This window comes from Branchiostoma floridae, chromosome 5 (genome assembly GCF_000003815.2).
Source record: "Branchiostoma floridae strain S238N-H82 chromosome 5, Bfl_VNyyK, whole genome shotgun sequence".
NCBI lineage: Eukaryota > Metazoa > Chordata > Leptocardii > Amphioxiformes > Branchiostomatidae > Branchiostoma > Branchiostoma floridae.
In genome coordinates, this window is record NC_049983.1 from 16,822,864 (window position 1) to 16,847,396 (window position 24,533).

Consider the following 24,533-nt stretch of genomic DNA (forward strand, 5'->3'; position numbering starts at 1 on the left):
CTTAATGTACGAACCGTCCCCAATGCCATTGCTAAAACCCTAATATACCGGCGGCTCAAGCTAGCGGCCTTTACAACGCAATATGATACACGTCTTTCCAGTGGCGCTCCCGCGCAGTTGCGCAACTTGTCAATCCCCCTGCTGTATATATGGCAAGAAGGCACCACTGGGTAATTATAACAGGCGCGCGTCGGAATCTCGAGATAAATATAGAATTGAAACCCTTCGGATGCGTGCTGTCTCTGTGAGCGGGTATGTTAGGTTGACTTTCGACATCAGACGACTGTTATAACGTAAGTACTGATAGTAAGCTATGAAAGCTGTCGTTGGTGGCGTTGTTTTGTTGTTGTACACAAACTGTGCGTTGAATCATAAGAAAAAACTAGGCGGTAAAAATAGTGTTTACAACGACTTATTTGGATTCTTTGCTGGTGCACGATTCTTGAATCATATGTTGAAGTAAGCGTGGTCACAGGCTTGCTTACGTCACGGTAATGTGATTTTGCGACTCAAACCATGGCTTCTACACTGCAAATTGACTTTAATAGCGCTTTAGTTTCGCAATTGGCTACTGTAATAGACAGATTTATCGTGATTTAGAATGACAGCTGAATGTGGTTTGGCACTGAACTCAAATGTTTTCAGACTCTGTGACCGTACTGAATATCCGGTATAGGATGGGGAGGGGGGTTAAAGTGTGTGTATGTGTGTGTGTGGGGTAGGGGGGGGGGGGGGGGTAGGGGGGGGGGGGGGGTATGTTACAGTGTAAGGTACACGGGGACAGCGATTATGAATCAATGATTGTTGTAATTTTTTTCGATACATTTCAATGTTTGACTTTAAGGGCAAAGATTCAGGTTGAGTGTTACAAAAAAAGTATCTGTATCTGTATAGCCGGTATAACCACCCTTCAGCGTAACACACCGGCAGTATATCTAGATAATAGTATTTCTACTGGTTGCGAAGAAGCACATGGGTGACATACACAAATCATTCCCTTTATTTGGCATTTTTCTTTAAGAATCACTATGATAACTTTATTTGCTTAGCGCTAATTCATTGGATTCGTATTACTTGACAATTGTCCCTTTCAAGATATATTTAGGAGCGTCAATATCCCATTGTCTGTGTCTGTGCCCGTCTCGGCAGAGGTTGAACATGTCTGCAGACGACAGCCCCGATCTACCGCTGCAGGACAAGCCATGTGCGCAGTGTGGCGCTGCAGCCGAGCAGCGCTGTGGCAGGTGACGGATTTCTTTTCTTTTATTACATTCTCAACAGAACCATGATCTTAATCTGAAAAGTTTCTTCTTTTATCGCCGTCAACGTGAAAATATTGAATCTACGCAATTATAAACCTAAAAGAAATTTCCCTCTTATGATCTGACGTCATTTGGTTCGACGTCAAAACGTAGAGCCAGCGCCGCCGCCGAAGGGGCAATATAATTTTTCTGTAAAATGATAATTCCTAGCTTCAAATGTACAGGCCTATTCTAGATTGACTTCACACGAATCTTTAACCATCCAACATGGTGGACAGTGAATGGCGCCATCGTCACGTGACTGGGAACCAACCTCTACTCTTTTGCAGATGTCTGTCGGTATATTACTGCTCACGTGACCACCAGAAGGAACACTGGAAGGCGCACAGACTGGACTGTAAACCGTACAGGATAGAGACGACAGAGGACAGAGGTAATACATGTTGTCATCCGCTTTAGGCTTTACAATAGCCTGGCCTGACTCCAGCCTTGTTAGCATTGGTCCGCTCATGAAGGTCGCTACCCCGCCAACAAGACTGGGTACCCTCAATATGTATCCGCCAAAGTTTTGTTGTTGATTGTACTTGTTATACTCGTTTGTGTTGTATTTGTTTACATCCTTGTGACATCATTTTGTATTCATATATATTATTAACGTTGGTTTGTTTATGTAATCTTATTTTATTTTGGACAGAAGCGAGGGAAAGGACTTATGCCTGTTACTTTTGTCCAACTCATTTTTACACGCATGATGAAGAAGTTGAAATAAATAAAAAAATAAAAAACAATCAAACGTTTAACGGCGGCGTTTGTTAGCAGGGAACGGACCAAAGCTAACAAGGCTGGATTTCAGGCTAGCCTTACAACTCTCCAATTAGCCCAGCCTTGCACTAGGTACTAGTATTCCTCGACCGTTATATGTGGGAGCATCGAATGCAATTTTTCTTTCAATTTTGTCTCTTTTTTTTCTCATTTTCTCTGCCATCTTTAATCGGAAATTAGATTAAGTGAAATATGATATTAGTAACAGGAAGATAGTTTGAGGCCAGTCCTTAGGCCTTTACTTTATTCCGCGTTTCAGGGACAAAGAAGGGTAGCATGTGAAAGGATACATTTTGTCATACAAGGGAAGAGTGTAATGTAACACGATAATAACGTATTACAACAAGGGGACACTAAACAAGAGAACCCAATGAATGTCAACATTGGCGCAGTGTGAAAAAGAATATAGAAACATTTTTATTTTAAAGTCCAGGAGCGTGAATGGGCCATGACGGCCGGGAGTAACTTGATAGTGTATTCTGTAGTTAGTACTGTCCCTGGTGCGGAATGCTTTCCCACCTCTCCATCTCTTTCCTACTGTCTTTCTCCCGTTCTCTCTCCCCCTCTCTCTCTCTCTCTTTCTCAAAACATTCATTTGTACTACTATACTATACTTTGCTTGTCCACCTCTCCATCTTTTTCCTTGTCTTTCTCAATTTCTCTCCCTCTTTTTCTCTCTCGTGCTCTTTCTCTTTCTCTCTCAAAACGTTCATTTGTACTACAATACAGACCATAAGTAAAACGACGAACGACGGTGTCATGACAAAAATAACATGTTCTTTTATTCTAATGTCTAAGTCACAACGTCACATCGGCTAACAGAATGGGGACATCAACTTTCAAAGAGACAGTCCTAAACTTTCAAGGTTACAGTCCTAAACTTTCAAGGGGACAGTTTGAGTTAGCAGCAGCCACCGATATGCCTTAAACTTTATAGTTATGAAGCTCTGTGAAAGGCAATTCTAACATCCATCCTTAAAGTGGTAAAACCTACATGTACAATACATGGTTACAATGTAATATTAAAAACATGTATATTTAAGCCATCACTTACAGCTGAGACATACTAGACTTAACATGACAAAACAGTGAGTATAGATACATATTCGTCAACATTTAATATACATATACTAACGTTATATAATATCAAGAATATTGTATAATGATCTTGATAATATCATCTCTCAGATAAGAAAGATGCATAATCAGCCGGTCTGCTCGGGTGCATCCACCGGCGCACGGAACACCAGGTTCGGCGTCAGCGGGTACCCTGCCGCAGACACGCCGGTGCCGATCCGTACGTTCGGCCAGGTGGTCAGCATGCTCGCCATCGCGTACGCTTCATACCTCTGCGCCGCCTCCTGCTCCAACCGGGCCTGCTCAGCCGCCTTCTTCTCGTAAGACTTTTTCTTCTCCCGAGACTTTGCCGCCTCCCGAGACTTGGCCGACTCCCGAGACTTTCTGCCTCCTCTTCTCATCTTCCCCACTTTCTGCGCTTCCTTCGCCTTCAGCTTTGTTCCGCCGGCTGTGCCACCAGACAGAAACCCGGACTTCATCCCGCCAAAGGTTTCCTTCTTTCTGGCACCACTCTTGTTGTTTTGACGCTGTGCATCCTGACCATCTGTAGACGGTGCGAAGGTTACCTTCTTCTTAGCACCACTCTTGTCAGCTGAAGGCTGAGCATCCAGGTCGTCTGTAGACGGTGCGAATGTCACCTTCTTCCTCGCACCACTCTTGTCAGCTGAACCCTGTCCATCCCGGCCGTCTGCAGACGGTGCAGGGGTAGGCACCGAGGAGCTTGGACGGGGCAGGTTGGCCGGTGCAGGTCGCCCTGTAAGGAATAGAAAATAAGAAAGCAAATCAGTACAAGCAAACACATTTTCACCCATTTTTAGAAAGCATATTGACATTGCTGCAGGACTTCTAAAACAGCTAGGCTTAGGAAAGACTCGTTCTATATCAAAAGTTTAATGTTTCATGTGTTGCAGTAATCTGTGTAACCCCTCCAAAGTTGGGAGGCGAAATACGAAATAGTACAATACCAGTAGATCCCTTACTTTCATATATACATGTATATATTGAGTAGTTCTGGGTCAATATTGATATATATTTTCAAAAGAAAAGTCATACATAACTTCTTGAAAATTAGGACCAACATTTCTTGACCGAAACCATTCTTACCTACAACATCTGCCGGTGATGCGGACTTCCCTGCTACACTGGTCTGTGGGGCCTCACCCGTAGGTGCGCATGCGCCTGGTCCATTTAGACTCTCGCGACTCTCCGGCTTCGTCTCGGACTCAGCAGCCACGTCAGAGCCACTGCGCATGTCTGTCTTGCACGCAATAGTCTTGGGCCTGACAGTCTGCGCTGACACTGCGACTGAAAATATATACGTTATGTCATTTAAGCATTTTCAGAGCAGGTAAAACTTTTAAAAGATCACTTTGAAATTCCCTGAAAGAAACCACATTTCCCCTTTTCTTTAAAACTGTGTTCTTTAATTTGGTATCACCAGAAATTTTGTACGATATCTAGGAAAATGAGTTCTAGAACAAAAGGTAACTGTTCCATGCGTGTTCCGTTAGCAGTGTTGCTGAACGAATTCCCCCGCCTTCCATGTAAGAAAGCAATAAATCGGACGCTGAAGTATACGTAGTAGTGTATCCTTCACATGTAAAATTCAATGTGAAATTGGGAGCTGATTCTGTTACTTGCATATACAGTACATATCTTAAACCTTGCCTCCCATGAAGTAACTCGGTATCGTGAAAAGGTTTTGTATCCAACCCGTCTGCAACGTTCTAGAATGTTGACGCCTTGGAACGGACTTGGTTTACTGGTTAGTGAAGGGATGACGTAATGTCGCACTTACCTGACCTCAGCAGGACGTTGATAGACCTCGTCATTAAGTCCTGGAGTACCCCAGTGGTCACTAACATCAAGCCTATCATTTTCGCAATGAATCAATGAACTTAACGCGAAGAATTTCACAACTTAACTCAAATCAGCAGGAGAACTAAAATACGCAACCGCACTTGGTTCTCATTGCACTGAGATGAAAAAAAGTATTTTTATGACGTCATAAGAACTGCGCCTGTTAGCACACAAGTATGACGTGATTACGTCACAACGCCTTTCCATGATCGCTAAACATTTCGTGTTACCTATGTCACGTGACACATTGTGATGTCACAAAGGTTGGACAGCATGAAACACGTCACTTTGAAGATGACGAACTGATTAATTTTTCTCATCTTTCAACGGTCATGGGCATACATGTATATATCTTGATCCGAGTTTGTATCCAACTAACGGTGCACACACAAGTGATGCGCGGCAAAGTGACGAAGGGTCCAAGTTTGAGTTCACAATTCTTATAATTTGCTGCAAAATGGCAGGACTAACATGGCTGGAAAGCGTGTTTTTGGTAAAAAATGATTTTGTGGGCACATGTGATTCCACGCAATACTCAGCGAACCAACTATTACAGCCCAAAACAAAACGTACTAAGTCAGGGCAATTCAACTCATAGTTGGGGTATAAAACCTGTTTCTACCAGATTTCCTCAGTGTCACTGACGAAAGATAGCTATCTGTACATAGCTTCTGACGGTTTCCAAATTCATCTCCAGTTGCGTATCTTATAACCTGGATGTCTAACCGTCATCGACGTAGCCTGTATAGTAGTGCAAATGAATGTTTTGAGAGATAAAGAGAAAGAGAGGGGAGAGAGAAATGAGAGAGAAGGGGAGAAAGACGAGTAAATGAAAGGTATTCAGCACCAAGGACAGACATGTCCAGCTGAGTGCCAACAGTACTACAGATTTCACTACAGAACGCCAGCTATGGCCGAATCACGCTCCTGGGCTTAACTGAAAATGTTGATATTTTTATTACACACTGCGCCAATGTAGCTGAGTGAGGCAGGAAAACAACGCTATGTATATACAAGTAAAATACGTTTTCCCTTGCGCGAGTTGCCTCAGCTACGCCAATGTTGACATCGATTGCTTGACATTGAGTTGCCTAACACCACATGATCGACACACAGGGCGGTGCCTGGTGGCAGACGGATCTGTCCCTGGTGCTGAATGCTTGTCCCCTGTCTCCCTCCTGTCTTTCTACCTTTTCTCTCTCCTTCTTTCTCTCTTCCCGGAGGATCCCCTCTCTGTCTCTTCTCTCTCAAAACATTCACTTGCACTTGATTGGTTGACACTGAGTTGCCTAACACCACATGATCCGCTACCACACAGGGTACATGGTGGCAAACGGATTTGTCCCTGGTGTTGAATGCTTGTCCCCTCTCCCTCCTGTCTTTCTCCCTAACTCTCTCCTTCTTTCTCTCTTCCCCTCTCTCTCTCTTTTCTCTTCTCTCTCAAAACATTCCATTGCGCTTAATTGGCTGACATTGAGTTGCCTAACGCCACATGATTACCTCACAGGACGGTACCTGGTGGCAAATGGAGACCTGCCGATGGGCCACCTGGTGATCTCGGAGGAGCCGATCCTGACCGGCCCGTCCTACACCACCTCGGCGCTGTGTCTGGGCTGTTTCGACTCCGTGGACGGCTCATACAGGTGTAAGGGCTGCAACTGGCCGCTGTGCAACAGGAAGTGTGAGACGGCGGGCAGTCATCAACTTGAGGTATGCACACATGATTATAGTTCTCTATCCGTACTAGCCGTGTATAGGAGAAAGGGAAATGCACTGTTTTTTCTCCTCTTGTTGTACGATCAGTTTATTTTTCAAGACCCTAAGTATAACAATGGAATTGGACATGACAAAGGTCAATATCAATTTAGGTCCCCTGGGGATTCTTTTGGTATTACCACCGGGTTTGCATCAATTCCGTTTGTTTTTAGGTTAACTGTCTGTGTAAATATATTTTTTACGACTAGGCCTTTGTGTGTGAAATGAATGGGGCATCCGAATTTACATCCAATAACTTCTGGTTCTTCAATCAAAGATGTTCAATCAATATTCGTGTTCTTAGCCTTTTATACAGTTATGACTAAAAATTCACTATGAAGAACTGCTCTTGAGTTCATAGCAGGCTGCTGAGGTCTGAAGACAGCTAACATTGACATCACGGATTTTGTCTTTATTGTCTTTTATATAATTATCACTATGAACGGAGGTCTTGAAGGTCTGAAACCTTGTCTTCCTCCAGTGCGCCATGTTGAAGACAGCTAACATTGACATCACGGATTTTGTCTTTATTGTCTTTTATATAATTATCACTATGAACGGAGGTCTTGAAGGTCTGAAACCTTGTCTTCCTCCAGTGCGCCATGTTAAAGACTGCTGACATAGACATCACGGATTTTGTCTATAGTCCTTTATATAATTTGCACTGTGAACTGAGGTCTTGAAGGTCTGAAACCTTGTCCCCCTCCAGTGCGCCATGTTAAAGACTACTGACATAGACATCACGGATTTTGTGGGACCCAACACGTCCTACCAGTTCATCACGCCCCTGCGCTGTCTCCTGCTCAAGTCACGTGACCCTGCCAGGTGGAAACTCATCAGCGGGATGGAGTCTCACACCGAGGACCAAACACGAGAATACAGGTGGGGGTCAGAAGGTTTTATTTTTATCAGAAGTTTTTATTTCTATTATCATTCATGAACACAAAACAAAACGAGGACAAAGTGGCGCTGCACTCAAGTTGTGAAAATTTGTATCTCTTCAAACGGCACGAGATTTGTTCGTTTAAATGTGCGCAGCTTGTTATAAGTTCAGAACTGATATCGATATGTATTGTCATGAGGTGGTTTATCTGTTATGTGTTAAATCAAATAAACATACAAACAAAGAAACAAACAGACAGACAGACGGTGTAACGGCTTCTCCTGCATGGAGGGACTGGAAAACGATGCTGTAAGGCACGGTCCATTAGACTTGGTACTGTTCAAATTACGTACGTGTACTGATTTCTACTGCGCGTACACGACGCTGCATGTGTCTCTTTCCTTTAAGCTTGTTACGACCAGTGGAAGAAGAACCAACGTTATCTGTGTGCGAAATCTACAACGGCATTTACTTTTCCCCAGAATGGAGATGGGGCGGAACGTGGTGCGTGTGATCCGCCAGACGTTAGGCATGGACGAGTTCTCCGAACACGAGATCATGAAAGTCTGCGGAATCCTCACAGGTAGGACACTCCTTCTGCAACTCAATATCGACCAATATGATCGATATTCTGCTTGCAACAGCACCTTCTAGCGACTTTTGTGAGAAACACATCTGGATCACGTGATACATTGGTTTAAAGCCTCCATTTGGAAACGCAACTTTCAGCTGGGCGTGGTGGCGCGCGCCTGTAATCCAGCTACCTGGAGGCTGGGGTTGGTGGACCGCTTGATGCCGGGGGTTCTGCGGCGTGCTGTCCTATGGCGATCGGGCGTCCACGCTAAGTTCGGCATCGATATGGTTACCCCGGGGGAGCCCAGGGCAACCAGGTCGTCTAAGGAGGGACGCACCGGCCCAGGTTGGAAACAAAGCAGGCAAAAGTCCCCGTGTCGATCAGTAGCGGGATCGCGCCCGTGAATAGGCACTGCGTCTCAGCCCGGCCAATATAGTGGGACCCAATTCTTCTTTTTCTGCCAGTATTTTCACTCACACGTATCAAAAAAGATGTTTCCCGTTTGTCGTCAAAATCTTTTTTTGCTCTTTTTTCGTGCATCGACGCACCGTTCAGAAATAATACGGGATAAAACATTTTACATGACCGAATAAAGTCAGACCCCTATATAGGGCCCTAGACATTTTACGCCTTGCCGACGCCCAAAGCTTATCATCAGAAAGTGAAATTTAAGTCATTTTTCGATGTACAAAAATACACTATAAGTTATAACAGAAATCTTTTAACGCATTCCTTTTGTAGTAAACGCCTTCGAGTTGTTCACGACGGGCCCGAACAAGGACCGAGACTCCACCCCGCGAGCCTGGGCCGTCTACCCGACCACGTACCTTATGAACCACGACTGTCTGGCAAACACGCTCACCTCCATCGACTCCAAGAACAAGATGCACGTCAGAACAAGAGTGAGTTCCTCGTCAGGTAGAATGACCGCTCGCCTCATTGGTCACGTGACTTGTCAGACACGTGATGTCAGGGGCGGGTCACATATATCTGAAAGTCTGTATCGGGACTGGGGTCGGTATAGACTTCAGGGAGTACTTCAGGGCACTTTTGACTCGTGTTTGAAGTCACGTGTCCACATAGTCACGTGATAATGAAGTGAGTGGGTCATTGTTCCCGAAGAAAGTAGTAGGATCGGTTGAATTGAACAGTAGATGTTTGCTTCGTTAATCATTTGCTTACGAATGCCTAAATTTCTTCCAACACAAAAGTACACACTGATCAAATTTTCAACGACCACTGTCGCCTTCTGCAGGATCAATACTGATGCATGATGAACGTTAACTCGTGAGACATGGATTTTATTAACGCGTGAACTTGTGGATACGTGTTGTCAGCAATTGGTCAAACATGTCACAAATGTTATTTCATTCTGACAAGGACGTTGTATAACGTCGTTAATTCTGAAAATCTTCACAATTGTGCAGATGCCAGTGAAGAAGGGTGAGGCTCTAACGGCGGAGTACTCGGAGTGCCTGTGGGGGACTGAGATCAGGAGACACCAGCTTCACCGGTACAAGTACTTCTGGTGCAGCTGCCAGAGATGTCGGGACCCCACGGAACTGGGGTCTTTTATCAGCTCACACAGGTCAGATACTTCTTAGTCATGATACTTGATATGATATAATACGATTTGTTATCCTAACGTGATTAAAGTTCGAACAACACAAACCACGTTTACCGAACTCTCAACAAATCGACTGCCGTCAGTTAGTCCATCAGAAATACTGACCCACGCACTTCTTTACGACTGTTAGACTATATACTCCCAAGTCTTGGTTAGAGAGGTTCAGGTTTTCTTAATATTTAAATTAAGTGAAAAGCGGCTTGCAGGCCTATTTGAGCTTTCATGAATAAATAAAGGTTCAAACAAACTAGTAAATATCTGACCATAGCAAGAGAACGACGGGCCTGGAGACAACTCTACATCTTCTTGGCTACCTTGCCCCCCAACGACCAGAAGGTCAAGGGACTAGGTAGGTTGGTAAATATGAATTCAAATTGTGTGTCTGTCACAATTCTATGTTTGAAACATGCCACTGTTCCTTCAGGTGTACTAACTGCGGGGGGAACGTGGTGGCCACCAAGCCACTGGACTTCAACTCTACCGGGTTCCGCTGTGAGAGTTGTCGGGTCATCATCAGGGGGGAAGTCTTGAAGGGGACCAATCATCAGGTGGAGGAGGAAGTGTTCGAATTGGAGTCCAAAGAGTTGGAGACTCCAATTGAAGAATACGAAGGTATTACGTTTTAACCAATCTCAAAACAGACGCTGTATTGTTTCAAGGACGTTACATCTGATGTAACGTCCTTGATTGTTTGAAGGCCGAATGTACTTTGTGTACAAAACACTGTAAGATTAAGAGTCAATATGGATAGTACTAGTAAGTCGACACTAACAGACACCCACAGTCGGAAGTCGGAATACTGGTGACTTTTTGCAATTTGAGCGGTATAGTTTTTAAAAGATGTACCGCAGCTTCTGTATGCTACTGGGGAGATTTAAGACTACAGTCAAACCTGCCAAAAGCGGTCATCTGGCCATAATGGCCTCTTTTTCTTGGTCCTAAAAATTTTCTCCATTGACGTAAGCATTAAACGACCTTCTCAAGATGATCACCTGTCCAACACGGCCACGTAACTGCGGACCACACAGGGCCACAATCCCTGCCCAAGACGGTCACCTAATTTTCCAATGAGCACCCACATCAATTTTCTACTGATAACTACATTGTATTTCTTCTCTTTCTCTCAGACCTTGTGGAGAGACACGAGTCCATCCTGCACCCGAACCACTACGCCATGCTGAGATGTAAGAAGTTCCTGGCGCATGCGTACGGCAGGCAGCCGGGATACAGTCTGGCCGAGCTGTCTGAGGATCGGCTCAACAAGAAGATGGAGATGTGCAGAACACTCATCGGTAACTAATAGTAGTTTTTCTTCTTTAATTTCGCTAAACACTCAACATTCAAATTACTACCTCCATGAAATATCCATGGATGTTGTATTTTCACTAGCATTTGTGTGTGTGTGTATGAGTGTATGTGTGTCAATGTGTGTGTGTGTAACTAAAAAAAAAGGCCGGATGGATTGGCGGGGAGTGACAAGCTGAAAGTGATTAGATTTTGGGCCCCCTAGCGGCTTCCCTTGGTACTGCAGCAGAACTGTTTTGATATCTTGTTTTCTTAACAAGATATGGTCACGAGATTTGGGTGTTAGATACAAAACTGTTGGTCTTATGCTAATCATCAGAAAGAAGTGACATGAAGCAACAAGAGTTTGGGATCTTTAATTTCCCTTTGTTTGATGTCGACTTTCAGACACGCTGAAGATTGTGTCTCCAAGGTTCAAAGACGACTGATGACTGTACTTGAGTTCTGCTGCCCACAAACACAAACACACACATAGATACAAACATGCATACAAACACACTTTGTCCTTTTTTTTGTATAGTCAATAGGGGCAATTACAAAACTCCACAGGCCCACATTTGATGCAAAAGATGTTGTCTTCCAGACACGCTGGAAATCGTGTCTCCGAGGTTCAACGACGACACCGCCCACTTCCTGTACGAGCTGCATGCAGCTCTGGTGGAGGTCGCTAGGCGGCGCCACGACCTGGGCCTGATTTCCAACCAGGAGATGGTGGTGGCGCTGACGGAGGCCAAGCACATTCTCCATGTGAGTGGCAAGAACACACATCCTATCCTGTCTCATCAGACATTTACAAGAAAAATTGTAACTTCAGCTTAACAAGCTGTATGAGCTGCTATGGCTTCTTCTTGCATGTCTTTCTTTGTGGTGTACTTTTTGCTGGTTTCCTCACACTTCTGGTAAAAAAAGTAAACTCTTCAAGATTTATGAAAACAAGCAAAACTCTGCTTGTAGATTAGTAAAGGATCAGTCGTCCTATATTTTGATAATGAGCAAACAATACACTGACATAAGTGGTGGAAAACTTCCTGTTCAGGCCAATATGACAATCTTTCTACATGATAAAGTTTATGACATGCTATGCTGCCTATGAAACTCACTATGAAACTCCATGTGACCGAGAATATGTATGCTGCCTAAATGTATGAAACTCACTTATTGTTCTCCATGTGACCATTATTTCCCACAGCAAGCCCTAAAGCACCTGTACCCGTGGAACGACGGTGACCTCCGTGACCTGGAGGCAGAGTCTAAAGCTAAGAAGAGTCTGGAAGCCCTGGACGGCTGGATAGAGCTGGTCGAGAACTCTAAACCAAACAAGCAGCTCGAAAACACCAAGCCTACCAAGCCGGTCGAGAACACGAAACCAACCAAGCCTGTCGAAAATACCAAGGATTCCAAGCCTGCAGAGCAGGATAAACCCAAACAAGAAAAACAACAACACACAGCCAAGAAATCAAAGGGCAAGAGGAAGAGAAAAGGAGGGAAAGGAAAATGAATGAGGATGGACAATACTGGGGATCTAAAGTAATTATTACATATGGTAATCACCACAGTACATCACGAGTGACTGTGCTGTTGAAGAGTGGCAATACATGTTTTACCGACTCTGTGTCGCTCTCAAAGGACATACGCCTTAAGGCCTGACATGCCAGTTTTGTACACAAAGTACAACCTGTGTAAAACTACACTGGTGGGTTCGATCCACTCGTACTGGGATGGACCCCTACTTTATCAGCAAGTGTGGTGGGTTCTTTGATGTGCATGAGTTTAGTCAATTGGCAAACATGAGACACAGCAAAAAAGATGCCCCTAACTCAAGCTAGGTACTCAAAGTCCCTTTCCCGAGAGCACAACATCCAGACCTGCTAGGCTAGGGCCTTGAGCTCAAGGCCTTTAGTTTCTGAGTCAACAACTCTAACCACAAGGCCATCATAATATGATGCCACTGTCATAAGCGGCATAATTTTTTTCAAATGGTTTAATGACAGATGTTCCTGCAAGAGCCTTATTGAGGAAACTGTAACACAAGAAACATTAACTTAGGAATACATGTAACATCTTTGTAGATCATTTTAGTGGTATTTATTTGTTGTAGATCCAAACTTTAAAAACAGCTGTTGTTTTTCAAAAGTATCATTTGCAATGCAGTCTCATACTGGAATACATGTTGACTGTAGCTTCTTACGTAAATTACTCAACGCAGCTTATTTCTTGAAAGAGAAAAAAAACTTACTGTATACTTGTCCTTGACTATAGAAGTTAGACTACAGTCATAAAATATCATAATTTTATTCAATGCCATTTAAAATGTTTCTCTTAAATGTTACTCAACGACAACTTTTCAAACATTTATAATTCCTACACATAAACTTTTAAGTTTATGTTCAGGAATTATAAACTTATACTGTAATATCTTTAACATTCATGTATGTGTTATAACACTTTTTTGCTACATATCTGGATATCATTTCTTGACAGAAATAAACAAACTTAAATAGGAAAACTGCCTTTTTCATTTGCCTCTTAATGCTGATATTACAGGTCAATGTTCAAAACTGAAGGATTTGTATGATTCTACTTTAAATTACTATATTATAAATAGAGAGAGAGAGCATTTTCACTCCCTTTCTATGGCAATGAAGCAGACAGGTGCTGACTACCATGTTGGTGTCTTTATTTGCATTTTGACAGTAGCTCAGGTTTAACAGTGTTTTTTTGTGTGTGTTTCATTGCCATGTTTTTTTGCACTATTTTGATTTTCTCTGAGCTGTAAGCATCCAAAGGTAAGATCATTTGAGAGGGTCCAACGGCCTGGAGTAGAATATTCACCTTGCATATGGTAGGATGTGACTTCAATCCCTGGGCCTTAAAAATGGTACATACTGCTTTCTCTGCCTAGCACATAGCAATTGCCATTTGGGAATGGTTGTAGTAATCAAGAAAACACCACTACTAGTCGACCTGTCCTGCATAGCGATTGCACAAGTTTGGTTGGCCCAAGGGCAAGTGAAATGGAGATGGGCACCACCCTATGAAACATTTGGTGCCATAAGGTCTTTAATTTGAGAGGGTCATTGAAATCCAGATATGCCAATGGCATCACATGTATACCCCATATAGTACTAGAATTGTACTTGTAACCCTCCTACTTCATGTGCACTGTTTCTTCCCTGCAGACTTGGTTGATAAGGCAGGTCTCTTCTTAAGTCTGTTCACACCTGGCGGAGCAGGTGCTCTCCTCACCTCCTCACTCTCACTGTCCTCACCTGAAGACTCTGTGTTCTCACTGCTCTGGGGGTTGTTCTCCTTCCCAGATGTACTAGAGGTAGATGGCTACAGGGGGAATAAACAATTAAGTGATACCCTAAAGTTAAATGCTGGGTTTGCCTCTGGCACTTGCTCCAGTGTTAGTGGGGCTGGCCGCTTGGAAGTGAACCAAAGTTGAACAAGAAATTAAATGTTTCTCTTAATATTTCTCCATTAAATACTTTTGTGAATTTCTTATTTCACTCATGATTGTGAATTTCTGGCTGATTCTGTACATACATGTTTTTTGTACTACATATAGCTGAGCTGGAAACTAAAGATAGAAAATGAGAAAACCTTTGGTACTTATTTTCTGACCTAAATTCCTGTCAATGTCTCCAACAATGTCAACCAAACATGTCAAATCAAACCATTTTCACCTCCAATTTAACCATCATTTCATAGGGATCTGTAGTAACACCATATTCCTTTTACTCCACTGAATTCAAATATCTATGATTGAGCTCACAAGCAAACACACAAACTTTAACTGCAGACACAGTGCAGAGCTCTACCTTAGACAAAACCTTACCCCACTGTTTCCTGCAGTGTTGTCCATAGCATGCTTCTCTGTCCACCGTTTGGCGTTCTCAAGGTATAAGGGTCTGTTGAACTTGAACTCATTGGACTGAAATAAAAGAAGTCATGCAAAATAAAAAAATATTAGTTGAGGACATTGTCATCTTTGTGAAATTTTTACTATCAATATATCATGCTTAAACTTTGACTTTATCATATTATATGAATTCATAATATTACTTACACTGATATATAATGATTCTTAATTTGTTAACTTAATTCTAGCGACTTAAGTGGCCACTATTCAACCTCTATAATCTCATCATCACATTTATTTGATCACTCTGAGGCCAGCTAGAAAAAAATGGTCTCACCTCTAGAATTTAATACTCTTTCCCCCAACCACAAAAATTACCAAACACTTATCATAGATTTATAGTATTTCAAATTAAAGTTTGGTCTAAAAGAGAGGCCTCCATTCCTGAGGTGATGCCAAAAACCTACAATGTCAGTCATGAGAGGATCGTCAGGGTTGGGTTCTGCCATCAGCAGCTGGATGGACGTCAGGACGGTCGACACGTTCAGAGACGGCTTCCAACCACCCTGGGGGGTGAGGTAGGGGGTTATTTTCTCTTATTTCTTGTTTGTGTTATTCTGTGCATGTACAAGGCACTCCTGGAAAGCAGTGTGCTCAGCACTGAGCACTAAGCACTGAGACCATACCAAATATCAATACAATCCATTCAGGCATTCTCGAGTTATGCTGTTTTTCTACACACAAACACACACACAAACGGTTACGCTACCCAAAATATAACCTTACTGGCCAAGGTAATAAATATAGAATACAACATGGTGTATTCCGTATCACCCGAGGTACCAGCCCGACTGCGGGTCGGATCGCCCGAAGGCCGAAGGGTGATCCGACCCACCGGAGGGTGATGCGGAATACACCGTGTTGTACTAGTATTCTATTTATGTCATACCCACCTGAGAAAACCCATGTTTTAATGCGAAATGCGCCAGAAGTTGAACAAATTTGGTATCCTCGAACAAAAAGTGTTACAACAGCAATATGTTCCAACGTCCGAATTGGGTATTCGAATTGCAAACCGAGCCGCACTCGGCCCGCTCGAAATGGTTCGATTTACTCGAAGGAAGCCTGTGTCAGAGGCGGCGGCACGAAATTTTGACTGGGGGGGCGAGATTTGATCCACCTCAATATGACCGAATTCGCCTGGGCGTGCGCCGTAGGCGCGCGCGGTCGCGCCGAAGGCGCGACCCTACTAGGGGGGTCCGGGGGCATGCTCCCCCGGAAAAATTTGAAATCTAGACCCTCTGAAACGCTATTTCCTGCATTTTGGTCGGCAAATTTTGCTGACATAGATAGCTGAGTTTAGTGACATCTTCAGGGAAAACTTACTGGCCCACGCGACTTGAGGGCGGGGCATCTGACGCAATTCATTCCCAATAAAGTATTACGTCTTGTAAAACTAGGCCACAATTATGGGCCGTCCTGTGTTTCACCAACAAAGATTGAAATGCTTTAATTGATATAACTGCTTTCTTTTTCTCTGTTTCAGACTCGAGTTGTAAAATACGAAGGCAGGTTCGACTTTAGTAGAAAGGGCGAAGAGCTTACGTTGTGTAGCGTAGCGACAAGTGGCACAGAACACCTTGCGCCGTTGTGTGCACAGTGTGACCCACCCGCGGTCCGTGTACCAGCTGGAGAGGAACTTTCTGCCCTTGTTCTGAAATGTACCGAGGACTGCAGGATCTTTTGGCTGAAACGCAGTAGGACCTTTCATGGTACATCCTTTGCAGTCACAATTAGCAGACGTCGGGGTCTCCGTCTCTGTATCTTCTGACGTCATCTGAGTAGTGGCTGTGGTCGGCGCCTTCTCCGTCTCTGCTGACGTCATCTGAGTAGTGGCTGTGGTCGGCGCCTTCTCCGTCTCTGCTGACGTCATCTGAGTAGTGGCTGTGGTCGGCGCCTTCTCCGTCTCTGCTGACGTCATCTGAGTAGTGGCTGTGGTCGGCGCCTTCTCCGTCTCTGCTGACGTCATCTGAGTAGTGGCTGTGGTCGGCGCCTTCTCCGTCTCTGCTGACGTCATCTGAGTAGTGGCTGTGGTCGGCGCCTTCTCCTTCTCTGCTGACGTCATCTGTGTAGTGGCTGTGGTCGGCGCCTTCTCCTTCTCTGCTGACGTCATCTGTGTAGTGGCTGTGGTCGGCGCCTTCTCCGTCTCTGCTGACGTCATCTGTGTAGTGGCTGTGGTCGGCGCCTTCTCCGTCTCTGCTGACGTCATCTGTGTAGTGGCTGTGGTCGGCGCCTTCTCCCGGTCCGTCTCTGCTGACGTCATCTGTGTAGTGACAGTGGTCTCTGTATCTGACGACTAAAGTCCAAAATATACATTCACATTTTAGAAAAGGCTTGGCAACGATTTTAGCGACATAGAGCCACTACAAGAGACTGCTTCAGTCGTCCCAAAGCGGCAATTATCCTAAAGTTATTTTTATTAGTAGTCATGTCACATTTGAACAAGGAGCTTTCATCAGATTTGAAATTTGAACAAGGAGCTTTCATCAGATTTGAAATTTGAACAAGGAGCTTTCATCAGATTTGAAATTTGAACAAGGAGCTTTCATCAGATTTGAAATTTGAACAAGGAGCTTTCATCAGATTTGAAATTTAAAATGTTCAAGTCTTTTATCTGTGCGCTATCCTTCCTCTTCAGTCGATCCTCGGCGCGTAGTCCACATTCAAGTGCCACATGCTTCATGGCTTCATAGTAATGACGCTAGCACAAGCCAACAAGTTTATTGGACTATAAATGTATTCATAAGCAAGGACGACAAAACCATGACGCAGAACAGTTGATAAAACCTTACTCAACTATAGATCGAGGCTTATCAATTATAGTATAAACGTACGAGACCCGGTGAAAAAAAGTATACATACATCATAGCACCAGCATTTTTGTCTTTCGCCGCGCTTCCGCGGCGAAAGGCAATCAGACTGATATTAGATTGCTGTCCGTCCGTCCGTCCGTCCGTCCGTCCGGGTCGACCATGCCATACCGTGCTAGCGAGATATTCTACCTTGCAGATTCGATGGTATTGCCAAAGGCCATGCAAGTACTAGTATGTATGACATACGTATCGGCCTGCCATGAATGTGCTGCTTGGTTTATGCATGGCTTATTAGCAGGAATAAAGGACCTGCAATGTGCCCTGCACAACGTATTTGTAGACGTCTATTCAACCAAAGACCTCCGCGATTCAACTTGTACTATATCTGCAAGGTAAAGAGAAAACATTTAAGGTATCTTTGCGTACGTGTATTCGATGGATATCAGTCACACTTCGTTTCTCTTAGTGAACGCGGCGCGTACGAAAGGGTCCAAACGTTGTGGTGTCTTTCCTCCCAGTAGGTAGGGGTAGGTTGGACCTTATGATTAGGCGGTCGAGAAACACTGGGCAAGTTCCAAGGACGTTATCGTCCTTGGCAAGTTCAGAGCATAACAACGTTACAATGCCAGCAGTTGAAGGAAATCTTCATCTCACAATCTGTCACTACCACATGGCAATATTGCAATGTAATTGTGGAATATAGCGTTTTTTGTGTGCGTAGAAATGTAAAAGAAATTTTCTTTGACACGGGTGGGCGCAAAGCATCATGGGGCAGCAAAGAAAGTAGATAGCGGGGAACCCCCTACAGCTGTAGGATCAACCAATCAGAGGTGCGTATTGCGATCACGTGCACGTCTTAGCTAGCTGCAAGCGTAAAAAATCCTGGAATTGGGCGGGCAGTCTTCAATCCCAGTGTCAAAGATATTTCCACGGCTTGCGGAGCTAGCGGCAATGCGAAAAAAATCCTCGGCTTGCGCTGAGGAACTGGGCGGGCAGTCTTCAGTCCCAATGCCGTCGACTGGACAGCGGCGAGCACGTCGCTAGCTCGTGAAACACACAATGACGTAATTGCTGTTTGTTTTACTAGGGGTGAAACCGTCATTTCACCATGTTTCACTCTTTTGTCACGTAGGTGCAATATTTGCTTTCACCCTTCCATATTTACATGGGAACAATGCGAATCCGGGTGACACATTTTCACCGTGTTTCACCAACATTCACCCATTATGTGCCATTTTCACCGTACGCCGTGTGGTAATGATCAAGGAGGTTAAAAAGAGATGGTAGTTGCAATGGAAAGAGATCCTAAAATCTTCCTAAACTTCAACCTACACAAGAACAGCATCGGCTGTCCCGACATAGACAGGAGAAAAGCAAGGTAAGGGGTGGACACAATAAACTATACAGCAAAATATGACTTTTAGCAAGGAGGTTAACCTCCTTGCTTTTAGTCCTTCTTTAACCTCCTTGCTTTTAGTCTTCAGATGCGCCATATGCATGACGGGTAAAATGTTGATTTGTACCTGTTTTTACAGATTTCATGTTTTTAAGAAACTGACAAATGTCGTAAGTGTTGTCCAAAATTTAACATTATTTGGCGGATATCCACAGTATTTGTTGTAGCATTCTAAAGCTATGAAAACTTCATAACTACATAAAATGATAACTATTCATGCTCTTGGCCACAAAAGAAGTGACCAACAGTAATTATATTGTCTGGCTATGTTACATTTGCTATTTGATCCGAAGTCCAAATTTCTGGAGAATCATTATTTGTTTGGTTGTTTGGAGGTTTGGTTGTTGAACCTCATATTTAAAACAAGGAGAGTTTTCGGTTTTTACAGTGAGTAGGTTAGTTCCAGTGCCACATAGCCTGTGTCTACATCAAACATGTGTCTAGTTGTAACATATTTTGATTACCCCACAACTCGCTCATTTTTGCATCCCCTTTCCTTACAGAGAGAGCATTAAGCAGATAGCTAAGCTGTTGGTGCAGATCCATGCCTTGGACCACGCCCTGCAGGTCGCCAGAGAACACAGCCTCAAGGATCTCAAACAGATGGTTGTCGGGCGGTAGCACATGGTTACCACACAGGATACTATACATCCTTCAGAAACTTGGGAACATGGGCTTTCAAAAAACTTACCACCTGTAGCTTTTACACTGGTCAGCTTGTGGTCATCTCATATGGTAAAGGATATCTAGTCCATTGTATAGTAAGTCCTTTCATGAACTAGTGATATTGAGTAGCACAAACTTAGATGGGGGAGGGGAGGACCAGGTCGGATCAAAGAAATCTCCAATTGTTTCCATCTCATGTGAACTGGGTTGACAGACATGATGTAAGATTTTGGTGTAGAAATGGCCATTGTAACAAACCTATAATTACCGGTATGTAATTTTAGTACGCCTTATTCTTATAAAGGATTCATACCTTCTGTAACATCTGGAGTCTGTACATGTTCATAGTGTGTACTGGTGCAGTCTCTCTGCTAGCAGGTAGTGAAGAAATACAGTCAGAATATGATGTCCTTTCCACTTTTACATTGTACAACTCAAGTGATGGCTATCATGAGGAAATATCTGCCTTTGATCAACATTCATTGAACGGAAAAAAAGCATCCATCCTGAATCTTAGCACATTCTAATCGTGTTTGGTGAAGACTGGTGACAGTGTATAGATTGACTTGAGTAGGGAACTGTGAGCATTGTACATACAGGAAAGATGTGAAAGCTATATACAATGTATCTACTGAGTTTTGTGGAGGTCTACTGTCAAAAGAGTCAAATAAAACTTGATTTTTTTTTTTGCATACAAAAATCGTTACCGACTGAATCTGTCACAGTTATTCTATTTATGAATCTCCTAAAGGCACAGCATCAAGTTCTCTGACGAGGTCTTTTTCAACCTCCTTGGTGTTATTAAACAGCCGTCGGGGTCTCGCTGGCGGCGTCTCGCGTCCTCCCCAGCCATGTGGAAATTTTGGAAGGTCGGTGACCGGAGAGAGCTCGCCCGGAACGTCGCATGTATAGACAACTACTTTTGTATAGTTGCATATGTTGGAACAAATAGCAATTTATTACAGGCCTGCGATAACAAAACCTACTAGTATATTGTTTTCGTTGGCGTCCATGGGCGCCACCATTTTGTCCCAAGGGAGTGTCGCATGTTGGGAAGGGGTGTCGCGATTTTGATGTGTTATTACGATGTTACAATTTTAGGACCATATATCCGTGCACAAAATAAAGCGCTTATATACCGACGCTTTCGATCAGTCCTCTGATCCTTCTCAAGTTGAAATGACCCAGAGCCTAAGTCACGATGTGGAGAATTACCTCTATGAAATCCAGAATTGTGCAGAGATCTGACGTGGGGTGGGAGGCGGTTGCATGTGGAAAATTGCTTACTACTCGAAATTTCAAGGGATCTTCGTGGAAGAAACTTCAACAAAAGTGTATCCCTCTTTGATATATGTAAAATACACTGACTAATATTTTATCTAATTGATTTCAAATGAGAAGATTGCAAGCTACCCCGATGGAGTGAGTTTGTGGCCCATAACCACTGACGTAATGAATCAAAATCTCAATAATTTTGCATTCCGAAAAGAAATGAAACGTTCCTTTCAACATACCACAATGAAACTGCATTTGCATTTTGAAACTCATTAAGTACAAATTTATTAACAGACACAGACCTGACAAAAATCAGTAAACTGGATGCTGCACCAATTAGAAAATGAACACATTATATCAGCAGGCATCTATACGTTTAAGGGCTTACTGGTGCAATAAATTACGAGAACAAATTGAATAAACTTTGTACGTCAACGTACAGAACAAGTGTTGTTCACATGAACATAGGACTTTATAACACCAGTGGTAATCAGATACTCCACTAATTCCTTAGTAGCGAAATGGACAATTGTTTTGAGTATCGCCCCTTCAAAAGTTTTCACAGACCATCAAGTCCGGACCTGCACCTGATCCTTTGTACCTGTACCTGAATTTTCTGTTCCAGTACCCACCCCTAGTTCATACCATTGAAACTGTTCTGAAACTCATCTGGTAAAAGTTTTACCTACACAATATAAGTAAGCGAAAGACCAGCTTTTTTTAAAAGCTCTTGTTTTAAAACATCTGTGACCAACAAATAGAGCTATTTCAGTCTCAACGGGAACAAGGAAAACAAATCGAGTTTTTATTGGTTAAAGAAACAACAAAGAACCCGACTTTCAAAAATCGCTTATTTTAATGAGATCAAATATGCGCAAGACGCCGTTTGCTTGTTTGGAAGCAAGCATAACAATAGCTTAAAACAAAGGGGTGTGAATCGCTGACCATAGCTCGCGTCCCCACGCCGTGTAAAATGAAAAAAAAATTATGGCGGCGGGCATGCATCTTCAAACGTTTTTTTTTCCCGATTCCTCAGCAAAATTTGCGTCGCAATGTTTAAAGCAGCCTTCTTAGTCGAAGCGTTCCTTTGATGACGGGGCGCTCCACTAGCGGAAACGCCGATCACTTGTATCAACAGATACTGTATTCGATCTAATCTGGCAAATTACGAAGTGGGGAGTATGAGAGCCGCGCTTGCTTGCATGGAACTAATTAAGTCCGTGTGTGGTCACTGATCAGTTCAAAAATACTTCATTCTAACCGTAAATGGCGCACCGAATCGTCATCCGAAAGTGAAATCAACAAGAAAACAGAGCACTATCATAATTTGTATCGGTGCCATTGTATGATATAGAGTCAAAACAGCTAGCGCAAAAATTCCAAGACAAGATTATGAACATTTACCTTGTTTTGCAGCTCACCCCTTCGGGAATCGTCGGCGTTGTTGTTGTTCTCTTGCTGAGGAACACGGGCGAAAAATGATTCGATTGAAGGGATTGTTGGTTTCTTCCTGGACGTCTTACGCTCTGGGACCGCTTTCCTTTTCGGTGCCATGATGAGGACACGTCCGAGAGTCGCGGGGCTAAACTTTCCCTGACCGCACTGGCCGCTGGGAATTTTCGACTTTTTCCCGAGAATTTCCGAGAGGCTCCGAGGTACGCCGAATATTACGGGCGATAGAGTCACCGATTCTTCCATATTTGGTGCGTTGTCGTGTCACATGACTCCTCTTCTTATCACGAGGAAGCATCGCGAAATAACTTGCTTCTCCCACCGCAGTGCCGCACGCCCTGGCCGTACGCAGTGATTCTTTATTGGCATTTGTGGTGGATTTAAGTGAAAAATACACAAAAGGTTTCAGCTTGATTTTTGGGGGGGCGTCGCCCCCCCAACATTTTTTCCGGGGGGGCGACCGCCCCCCCTGCCCCCCCGGTGCCGCCGCCACTGTGTGTGATACAAACTTCAAGCCTGTGTGATACGGAAAGTTATCACACAGTCCGGAACACCAGTATCGAGCGTTAACGCGTCACAGGTATGACATAAATAAATATTATGGATCAACCCTTTGACCAATCTGAAGACGTTACCTTAGGAGGCATCTTGAGAATATCCAGACAGATCCTTCCTCCGTCGTCAATGTTGGGGTGGTAAATGGGGGTCACAAACCTGACTTTGGGGGGCTGGAATGGGTACCTGAAAAATGGAGAAACATGGTGTGCCACAGCTTAGGACAGCTATTGCACTGATCAGTGTTTCTAGTGGAAAATGGCAAACTGAAAACACAGGTAAGAGTGACACTAAGATAGAGAAGTTGTCAGAATTTCCATTTCCATTATGAATAAGTTGCTTGACATTTACCTTTCAGTGACTTGTATTTCCAACTTGAACACACCACCATGGTAGGGAGTACCTTCTGCTCCAAGTATTTCTGAAATGTGAAGAAGACATGATTTCCATTCGTTGACCAAAAACACCTTTCGGAGTTCTGTTTTAATGTAGACTATGACACTGGGACGTCAGCTAGTTACATCATGTTGAACGACTAGTCATTCCAAAAATTCATGCTCTCAAACTTACGAGCCTCAAGCTCATCCAGTTTGTCTCCCTTTGACCAACAGGAGACTCCTGGGGGCGGATCACGTGCAAACATCTCCACCTCTCGCTTCATACGCGCCGCTCTCTGCATGGCTGAAAATTCAAGCAGAAGAAAAAGAAAACACAAATGAGCTGCAGTACTGCAAAAACCTTCTAGTGGGCCTAAATTATGTGGCTGCATAATTTTTTTTTTCATTTTAATGTATAACGTTAATATGATAATCTATATGATACTCGTTACAATCAAGATCAAAGCTAATCATCTTCAATAGACGTACTAAGTATATGTTTATACGTTATATCGTTTGCTACAAGAATAAAGGGTGTCAATCAAATTTCGACGATATGCAGATCTTGCAGTGCTAACATTTTCGGTTTCTGTCGATGTCTACCAGATCAACGTAGTTTCAATTTACCTTTTTGGTTCCTGTGTGTTCTCTGTGCTGTCTCGGTGCAATTTGCTGTACCGTATACTAGTATTTGGAAGCTTATATAATAGTATTGACGAGAGGAAGTCAACTCGCTGCTGTGGTCTTCTCGTCTACTGTATGTTGAGACACTGGAATTTCCCGCGAAAATGTGTTTCAGGCGATGCCATTCAAATTAAGGCTGTTCTGGATTTTCTGCAATTTTTGTTG

At 43.5% G+C, this 24,533-nt stretch overlaps 4 protein-coding genes across 5 annotated transcripts; 1 reads left to right on the forward strand and 3 right to left on the reverse strand.

Annotated features, from left to right (window-relative positions):
- The first annotated feature begins 137 nt into the window (after positions 1-137).
- On the forward strand, positions 138-13,418 carry LOC118415571 (SET domain-containing protein SmydA-8-like). 2 transcript variants are annotated; one of them, XM_035820260.1, is made up of 12 exons: positions 138-293; positions 1,150-1,244; positions 1,592-1,695; positions 6,529-6,731; positions 7,486-7,658; positions 8,142-8,242; positions 8,975-9,135; positions 9,661-9,821; positions 10,285-10,472; positions 10,988-11,152; positions 11,749-11,912; positions 12,355-13,418. In XM_035820260.1, exons 2-12 carry the CDS (start codon positions 1,159-1,161, stop codon positions 12,661-12,663), a joined length of 1,815 nt encoding a protein of 604 aa, XP_035676153.1. In that variant the 5' UTR covers positions 138-293; positions 1,150-1,158; the 3' UTR covers positions 12,664-13,418. The 2 variants fall into 2 exon arrangements, with proteins under 2 accessions (XP_035676153.1, XP_035676154.1); XM_035820261.1 differs by lacking the exons at positions 138-293; positions 1,150-1,244; positions 1,592-1,695 and adding an exon at positions 5,302-5,514.
- Positions 2,842-5,168, reverse strand: LOC118415575 (MAP7 domain-containing protein 1-like). Its single transcript, XM_035820268.1, has 3 exons — positions 4,960-5,168; positions 4,266-4,466; positions 2,842-3,915 (listed from the first exon to the last, which is right to left on the reverse strand). Exons 1-3 carry the CDS (start codon positions 5,036-5,038, stop codon positions 3,290-3,292), a joined length of 906 nt encoding a protein of 301 aa, XP_035676161.1. The 5' UTR covers positions 5,039-5,168; the 3' UTR covers positions 2,842-3,289.
- On the reverse strand, positions 13,232-24,495 carry LOC118415576 (ubiquitin-conjugating enzyme E2 T-like). Its single transcript, XM_035820269.1, has 7 exons — positions 24,312-24,495; positions 23,878-23,988; positions 23,659-23,728; positions 23,388-23,493; positions 15,498-15,596; positions 15,007-15,102; positions 13,232-14,501 (listed from the first exon to the last, which is right to left on the reverse strand). The coding sequence occupies exons 2-7, from the start codon at positions 23,984-23,986 to the stop codon at positions 14,319-14,321; spliced, it is 663 nt and encodes a 220-aa protein (XP_035676162.1). The 5' UTR covers positions 23,987-23,988; positions 24,312-24,495; the 3' UTR covers positions 13,232-14,318.
- LOC118415573 (mucin-5AC-like) lies at positions 16,332-23,373 on the reverse strand. The gene is made up of 2 exons (XM_035820263.1): positions 22,705-23,373; positions 16,332-17,386 (listed from the first exon to the last, which is right to left on the reverse strand). Exons 1-2 carry the CDS (start codon positions 22,996-22,998, stop codon positions 16,517-16,519), a joined length of 1,164 nt encoding a protein of 387 aa, XP_035676156.1. The 5' UTR covers positions 22,999-23,373; the 3' UTR covers positions 16,332-16,516.
- Positions 24,496-24,533: the final 38 nt, after the last annotated feature.

Excerpts from the sequence above, each read along its gene's own strand:
- LOC118415571 (XM_035820260.1), top strand. The coding sequence starts at position 1,159 with ATGTCTGCAGACGACAGCCCCGATCTACCGCTGCAGGACAAGCCATGT. Across the intron at positions 1,245-1,591 it reads GCCGAGCAGCGCTGTGGCAG|ATGTCTGTCGGTATATTACT; the intron begins GTGACGGATTTC and ends ACTCTTTTGCAG. Across the intron at positions 11,913-12,354 it reads AGGCCAAGCACATTCTCCAT|CAAGCCCTAAAGCACCTGTA; the intron begins GTGAGTGGCAAG and ends TATTTCCCACAG.
- LOC118415575 (XM_035820268.1), bottom strand. The coding sequence starts at position 5,038 with ATGATAGGCTTGATGTTAGTGACCACTGGGGTACTCCAGGACTTAATG. Across the intron at positions 4,467-4,959 it reads CAACGTCCTGCTGAGGTCAG|TCGCAGTGTCAGCGCAGACT; the intron begins GTAAGTGCGACA and ends ATATATTTTCAG. Across the intron at positions 3,916-4,265 it reads ATCACCGGCAGATGTTGTAG|GGCGACCTGCACCGGCCAAC; the intron begins GTAAGAATGGTT and ends TATTCCTTACAG.
- LOC118415573 (XM_035820263.1), bottom strand. The coding sequence starts at position 22,998 with ATGGAAGAATCGGTGACTCTATCGCCCGTAATATTCGGCGTACCTCGG. Across the intron at positions 17,387-22,704 it reads GGGGTGAGCTGCAAAACAAG|TCGTCAGATACAGAGACCAC; the intron begins GTAAATGTTCAT and ends TTTGGACTTTAG.
- LOC118415576 (XM_035820269.1), bottom strand. The coding sequence starts at position 23,986 with ATGCAGAGAGCGGCGCGTATGAAGCGAGAGGTGGAGATGTTTGCACGT. Across the intron at positions 23,729-23,877 it reads ACTGGATGAGCTTGAGGCTC|AAATACTTGGAGCAGAAGGT; the intron begins GTAAGTTTGAGA and ends TTCACATTTCAG. Across the intron at positions 15,103-15,497 it reads ATCCTCTCATGACTGACATT|TCCAATGAGTTCAAGTTCAA; the intron begins GTAGGTTTTTGG and ends CTTTTATTTCAG.